Source organism: Hyperoodon ampullatus (assembly GCF_949752795.1).
Source record: "Hyperoodon ampullatus genome assembly, chromosome: 7".
NCBI classification, from domain to species: Eukaryota; Metazoa; Chordata; class Mammalia; order Artiodactyla; family Ziphiidae; genus Hyperoodon; species Hyperoodon ampullatus.
In genome coordinates this window covers 47,782,538-47,790,036 of record NC_136920.1, presented here as the reverse complement: position 1 = coordinate 47,790,036, position 7,499 = coordinate 47,782,538, and the positions used below count along the sequence as shown (strand labels likewise).

At 39.6% G+C, this 7,499-nt stretch overlaps 1 protein-coding gene across 1 annotated transcript in view; it reads right to left on the bottom strand.

The window, feature by feature from the left end:
* Positions 1-446: 446 nt before the first annotated feature.
* The window catches only part of SYTL2 (synaptotagmin like 2), a gene marked incomplete at its 5' end in the record, with an annotated part of 61,615 nt that continues 54,562 nt past the window's right edge, over positions 447-7,499 (bottom strand). The window contains 4 exon segments of the mRNA XM_079707698.1: positions 447-1,683; positions 2,518-2,723; positions 4,665-4,764; positions 6,495-6,573. Of these exon segments, the coding sequence (XP_079563824.1) occupies positions 1,538-1,683; positions 2,518-2,723; positions 4,665-4,764; positions 6,495-6,573 (531 nt within the window). The 3' untranslated portion in view covers positions 447-1,537.

Genomic DNA, 7,499 nt, shown 5'->3' with positions numbered 1-7,499 from the left:
TCTCTTGTTGTGGAGCACAGGCTCTAGTCACGTGGGCTTCAGTAGTTGTGGCACATGGGCTCAGTAGTTGTGGCTCGTGGGCTCAGTAGTTGTGGCTCACGGGCTGTAGAGCACAGGCTCAGCAGTTGTGGTGCATGGGCTTAGTTGCTCCACGGCATGTGGGATCTTCCCGGACCAGGGCTCAAACCCGAGTCTCCTGCATTGGCAGGTGGATTCTTAACCACCGCGCCACCAGGGAAGTCCCTCAACTACTTTTTAAAAATAAAAGTTCTACTCTTAATAACACAGCTGAAGCTTCCAATTTAGAGGAAATGATGCCCAGAGTTGCAGTAAGGACTCTGGAGAAATATTAGCCCAAAAGTTCTTTAGCCTTGCTAGGGAATTTAGACTTTAGGGTTCTTAACATAAAGTATTTCATTTAAAACAAGAAGTAAGATTAATTTGACAATTAAATCATATAATAATTTATTTTAACGGTTTTTACAAAATGCTTTATGAAAATTATACAAACACAGGAAGTACAGTATAATTTAACAATTTACATTCTAATTAAAACTTTGTTGCAAGGCATGTCTGAGACCACTCTCATGCTCTTTTCATATAGTAGAGTTATAAGAAAAACAGAATCTCATATATGCAAGGTTTTGTTTTATATACGGGCACTCTATTACAAAATACAGGTTTGAGACTTATCTTGGGAGAAAATTAAGCCCAAAACTAAATTCCACCTATGGCCAGTGGGTGGCACCAAAGCACATTTGGGACTTTAACACTGGGAAAAGGGAAAGTTTCTCAAGACAAAAAATATATGCAGTAAATATAGTCTCATTGCCCTAACATGGAATTCCATTTTCAATAGAGATTACAGAGTAAATAGTTTTCTTATGAACAAATTCTTTATCATCACTGATATTCTGCCTTTTTGTCCCCTCGTAGGAGTATCCTTCAGTCACTCTTCTACAACCAACATTTTTTCAGTTCATGCAAGGGTTTTCAAGGATCAAGTGGCAGGCCCTTCTAACTGTAGCACAAAACTGTGGTTTGAAACACATGGTGGTGGGACTACCCTGGTGGTCCAGTGGGTAAGACTCCATGCTTCCAGTACGGGGGGCGTGGGTTCGATCCCTGGTCGGGGAATTAAGATCCGACAAGCCTTGTGGCATGGCCAAAAAATGAAAAAAAACAAAAAAAGAAACACATGATGGCAAACTGGAAAACTTTGTTCATTAACAACACCCCACATTTAATTATTTTTGGCAGCTTTTTCTTTGAAGCAGCAGCAATGGTTTGATTTTCTTAACTTTCTCAAATATCTTCTTTAATGTTGGAGTCACAAACACATTACATGTTTTGTTATCATTTAAGTCTCTTGGGCCTTGTAACCAAAGAAGTACATGCAGGTTGACTTTAACATGCTGTGTAGCATTTGTTATGGCAATAGATAGAAGGTGAGGATCTCTGTCTACATAGTAACATTTTTAAGATCAGATTCCACCTGTTTAGTAGTTTTCAGTGGAGGAGCCAGTGGACTCTGGGTTCACTTGGAAATCTTGGCAATCAACAGCATTCTAAGAGGCAGGGTTGCTTCAATCCAAGTGTTGGGGGAATTTACCATCTTTTCCCAGAGAGCAACTTCCTCTGAAGTAGAGTCCATCCAATCCACTTCAGTACCATAGCTTTTCCCTGGAGAAAAAGGGAAGCTTTGCATTTAGAAAGGAATAGCTCATTGGGAAAAACTGAGTCATTCCCTAATTATAATTACCAATGGAAACAGCTAGGAAGAGTTTTAACATCACCAGGAGGGCAGAGAAAGAACTGTTTAACCATCTGAGATATCCAATAATGGGACCCACCACAATTGGGATTATTCTCATTACTCTCAGAGTAATGATTTCTCTTCACATCCATATAAAAGGTAGATGAGAATCTGTCAGGTGCATAAGGGGATAGTAGGGAGGATTCCAGCATTGGGTTGGAAGTGACAGTAGGTGATCTCTAGGGAAGTGCGGGTACAGCTTTAGTGTCTAATAGACTCGATTTTGAATCCTGGCTCTGCCACTTATTAGCTGTTTCTTAATTTCTTGGAACATCAGTTTCTCTGGGGATAACATTAGAAACAACTCATAGAACTGCTGTGAGGATTAAATGAAATAATGCAAATAAAGCACTTAGTACAGTGATCACTGCTCCATAAATATTAGTTACTATTATTATGCAAAGCACACTTTTAGCCATGAAGAGCCATAAATGTTTTTTCAGGAAAGAGTAGTGATGAAGGCTTTTCTAGTTTCCCCCACAATAACTTAAGTTCTGTGTGGACGGACATTGCATCCTGTTAATCTTTGTATCCAGAGTCCTTGGCACACAGCCTGACATTCCTTCACTCATTCATTTCATTATACTTAACAGAAACAATATCTGTTTTCATTAGGAAGAAGCAAAACAACAAACCAACCAATCTCTAGTGTCTCCAGAAGCATTTGACTCATGGAGAATTAAAAATGTAACAAATGTTACCTGTTCCAAAGCCAATCCGAAGACCTCCCAAAAACTGGTTGGTTAATTTGTAATGGTCCCAGACGGTAAGCTCGACACAGGCTTCCGTCAGATCCTCGGGCCTGAACCCATCATACACCATCGTGTGGTTGAAGACAGGGTTGGTGGTTTTCCCTACAGCTCTCGTCTTCTGGCGACTTTTCCTACTTGTATCTGGAAGGATGGTACTACAAAAGGAAACATTATTGTGAGAGCATTTTAATAAGACAGTAAACTAATGCTTTCAGTGTGCTTCAGCTACTGAGGATTGGCGAGAGGAAATGGAAGAAAAAGAGTGTTAGAGAGATGGTGATGGTGATGGCGATGGTGGGGCATCCTGCTGGAAAGACTCTCTGCACCAGAGTGGACCACACTTGCTTGGAATCCTGACTCTGCCACTTAGTGGCTGTGTAGTATAGGAAATTGACTTAACCTCTTAGACACTTGCTTCCTCATCTATAAAATGGGAATGGTGATGCCTACCTCAAAAGGTTAATATTAGAATTACATATTAAGCAAACAACTTAGTTCAGTACCTGCACTTAGTGTTTACTATGTAGCAACTGTTTGAGGATTCCTCTAAAATCTATTCCTGATTATCTGTGATAGCCTAAGAAATCAGTCTTGTACAGAACTGCAAAAGAAGAGAAACCTCTCCAATTTGCTAGATTTGACTTTGGGGATAAATTATGTTACATATTTGCAATTATTTACATTTACTTTATGGTAATAATTGAAATTAATTTAACCTACCATGTCTCTTGTGAAGGCAAGAAGGGCCGGGACTAGTCTTGGAATGGGAGACTGACCTGAGCTGAAAAACTTATCAGTTGACATCTATGAAGAATATGTATAGGGGGCTTCCCTGGTGGTGCAGTGGTTGAGAGTCCGCCTGCCGATGCAGGGGATGCGGGTTCATGCCCCTGTCCGGGAAGATCCCACATGCCACAGAGCAGCTGGGCCGGTGAGCCATGGCCGCTGAGCCTGTGCGTCCGGAGCCTGTGCTCCACGACGGGAGAGGCCACAACGGTGAGAGGCCCACGTACCGCAAAAAAAATAAATAAATAAATAAATAAAATAAAATGTATAGGGAAAATCATAAATAAGGTCATATAAACTTAAATAGCTACAACTGGTCTTCTGGTAGAATCTATATAGATAAAATTAGTCAGAGAGAGTTAGGACAGCACAATAATATCTGTTTAGTTACTATTTACTAGATGCCAAGCATTTATATTACAACAGAGAAAAAGGTTGCAACTTAAAAACCCAAATTGTCTTAAGCTCTTATGAGCTAATTATTAGTATGGGTCTATTTAGCAAATAACTTCCCAGATATTTACAGACTGATGCAAAAGGCCTTTTGCAAATGGGCCACAAAACAGATGCTCCACAAAGGACCCAAGAGGTGTGGCATCACCATTAGCCATTTCATAAACTCTTTAGTAATGAATATTGTCCTCATCAGCAGATGTACCTCCTAGAAGACATTACGTATCTGAGTATGTGATCTCTGGTTTCGATTGTATATATTCCCTCTTATCTTTATGATTTTAAAACTAAATGAAGTACTTCCCTGGTGGTGCAGTGGTTAAGAATTGCCTGCCAATGCAGGGGACACAGGACACAGGTTCAATCCCTGGTCCGGGAATATCCCACATGCTGCGGAACAACTAAGCCCATGCACCACAACTACTGAGCCTGTGCTCTAGAGCCCGCGAGCCACAACTACTGAGCCTGCGTGCCGCAACTACTGAGGCCCGCGCGCCTAGAGTCCGCGCTCCGCAACAAGAGAAGCCACGGCAATGAGAAGCCCACGCACCACAATGAAGAGTAGCCCCCGCTCGCCACAACTAGAGAAAGCCCGCACGTAGCAGCGAAGACCCAATGCAGCCAAAAATAAATAAATAAATAAATTTATTTTAAAAACCCAAAAAGCAAAAAACTAAATGAAGCCTTGGAGGGGGTTCATGTCAAAGATCCCTCTAGCTCAAGTCGCCACTGTCTCAAGTTATTTTATTTATACTACGAATGATGATTTTCAGCAACACAGATACAGAAAAGTAAAACCAAGCAGCAAAGGCCAGGCTATTGTAGAACTGAGGGTGGAGAATTATCAATGCTGTTACCATTTAACAAAAGAATTTAGATGGCTGCCCCTTAGCATTGGTAGATCAAGGCATTCCTTCACCCAGATGTGCACTTCTCCAGTTGTAGGAAGCTTTTTACCTGTAACAGAAAAAAGAGAGAGAAAATGAAATTCCACTGCCATTCCTCTCTTGGAAGTACTGCATCCAAAGATGCCAACCTAAAAATGGTCTGACATAGCAATGCTAGCTAGTGCTTGATCATATGATCCTAATTGATTATATCTATTCTTAACTATATCTTTCATAGTCTGGCTGTACTGAGCTCAGATAGCTCTATGAAAATAATTTAATTGATTCCAAGTACAGAGTATTACATCATTCTTTTTGGGTTTTGCTTGGCTCAATGAGATCAATTATAGATATTAAGTATGTGAATCATCCATTTACAGTTATATTAAAAACTACTCAGTGAAATGCATATACCTTTCAAATATTAATACCAATATCAATCGGTGCTGATAGGAGGCATTTTAAACATATTTGAGTACAGAGTAACCAAAACAGGTACTGATTAAGGTATAGTCACTCTTCTTGCTAAAAGTAGTTACAAATTTTATAGAACTATTGTACAGACACGCATAACAGCCAGTATTATGGACAGGGAATTACTGAGAAGTTGGCTTAGTCTGAAGTTGTTGTCTAGGTTGGGTGCACATGGATGGAGGAATACTACCGTATATTTCTGGATGGGTGGGCCCAATCAGTCAACCAACCAGTATTTAATGAGCATCTATTATGTGCTCAGCCCTAGGCTAGGAATGTCATTGGACATACAAGGAATACAGGAAATCTATGTCCTTGGGAGATGTTTACAGTTAAGCTAGAGAGAGAAAATCAATAAAAACTATAAAAATGTAATATAAGAATGAAATGCAAAGTTATTACTGCAATGTTCTAGAAGATGATGTGATCAGTGACGGTAAAAACATTCAGGAAAAGCTTTAGGGAGGAGATGGGATTTCATCTAAGACTTTGATAGGCTACTGAAAGCACCTGAGTTTGCAACCCCTGATTTCAGTCCTAACATTCATGTAGATTCTTAAGGAGGACAACTTGGGGAACTGTGTGGGAAATGAGAGGGGGGTTAGCACTCATTTCCTGACAGTCCTTAACTGTGCTGGAGAACTGAGGCCCTAACATCAAGGATGCAATTAAAAATTCTGAAGAAAAAGCTTTCTCCTCTAATGAGACCTTGAGAGTAGAGGACAAATGAGCTCTAATTTCTTAGGGGCTTCATATGAATTCTCCCAATTCCCACCTATGGGGGAAAAAAACACACCAGTTCCATTTGTATCTCAGCACTATACAGGAAAGGCCATTCACGCTGTGGAGATACAAACTTTTGGGAGAGTGAGGTAAAAGTTAAAACAAGGGCTGTAAGCTGGACTGAAAAAAAAAAAGAATTTTTCTCATAGACACAGAAAATAGAATGGTGGTTACCAGGAAGGGGAACCTGGAGGGAAGGGGAAGAAGGGAATTGTGGTGTAATGGGTATAGAGTTTCAGATATACAAGATGAAAAAGTCCAGAGATCTGCTTCACAACATTGTACATATACTTAACACTACTAATGGTACACTTAAAAACGGTTAAGAAAAATTTTATGTTATGTGTTTTTACCACAATAAAAAAAAGAAAGAAAATTTTGTAGTTTACAACTGTGGATTGACTCAATTCGGTCTATACGATTACTAAATTGGTAAGTTTATTTAGGGCTTCACCTTTGAAAAAATCATAGAACTCAAAGAAATCCTTGAAGAGGGGAGACATAAGGTAAGGACATAAATCTGGACAGAAAATCACTACATACCAGGCATTGGCTCTGGGACATACTGGAGAGCTAACTTTATTTCACCTCTGTTTTCTGCTTCAAAGGCAACTGGTGCTGTCTGGAAAATGAAAGAATGTCAGCAGGTATGAGACACAAACCATTTACCCTGTTTGTTGGTGCTGTTATGGGACAATATCTGCCTCATTTCTCAGATTAGGTATCACTCATGAGTGCCCTGGATTAAAATTTCCCTCCCCATCAGAGCTAGACTGTAGCTTTCATATCTGAGAAAGCTATATTGTGTATCTTTGTGGGGTACACAGAAAACATCTCAAGGCCTTTAGTTCAGAGAAATCAGAATGGCTTTCTTGGAGACAGGAGAGGTGTTCTGGGATGCTTTGGTTTTTATAAAAACACATACATTTTGTCAGTCATTCAGCCAGCACATAAAACAACTTATTTGTATTCTCTTTCTTTGAAGGAGTAAGAAGAGTCGGGGCGGGGGGGAAACAAATATTACATTTTCAAAGCTGCATTAACCTAATTATTTTAGACCAAACGAGGAGATGCCTGTAAGAATAACAAAGACTGAACAATAATTTTAAAACATATCTATTATAAGAGAGAGAGAGTTCTACTTTCAAATACTGGTCTTTTAGAGCCTTGTTTCCAAAACATGGCTACATGTCAGAAACATAAGGGAAGTTAGTTAAAAATGAGATGCTTTTGACAACTTCTGAGGAATTCTCATCTAGCAAGTCATGGGTAGACCTAGAAATAAGTGCTTCAGGTGATTCTGATGTGATATTTTGGAACCATTTCTTAAGTGGAACTGTTTTATTGTGTAGATACTTAATAATAGTTTGTATTAATTGTATGTATCACTTGCAGCTATGATGGACTAGCTGGGATCACACCAACCCTCATGATGAGGATAAAAAAAAAACTGGATTAAAAGAATCTATTTGAAGGTGATGAAGAATTATTATGATAGACAGGACTCAGATGGACAAGATGTTGGAGACTGACATTCTCTGCTTTCCA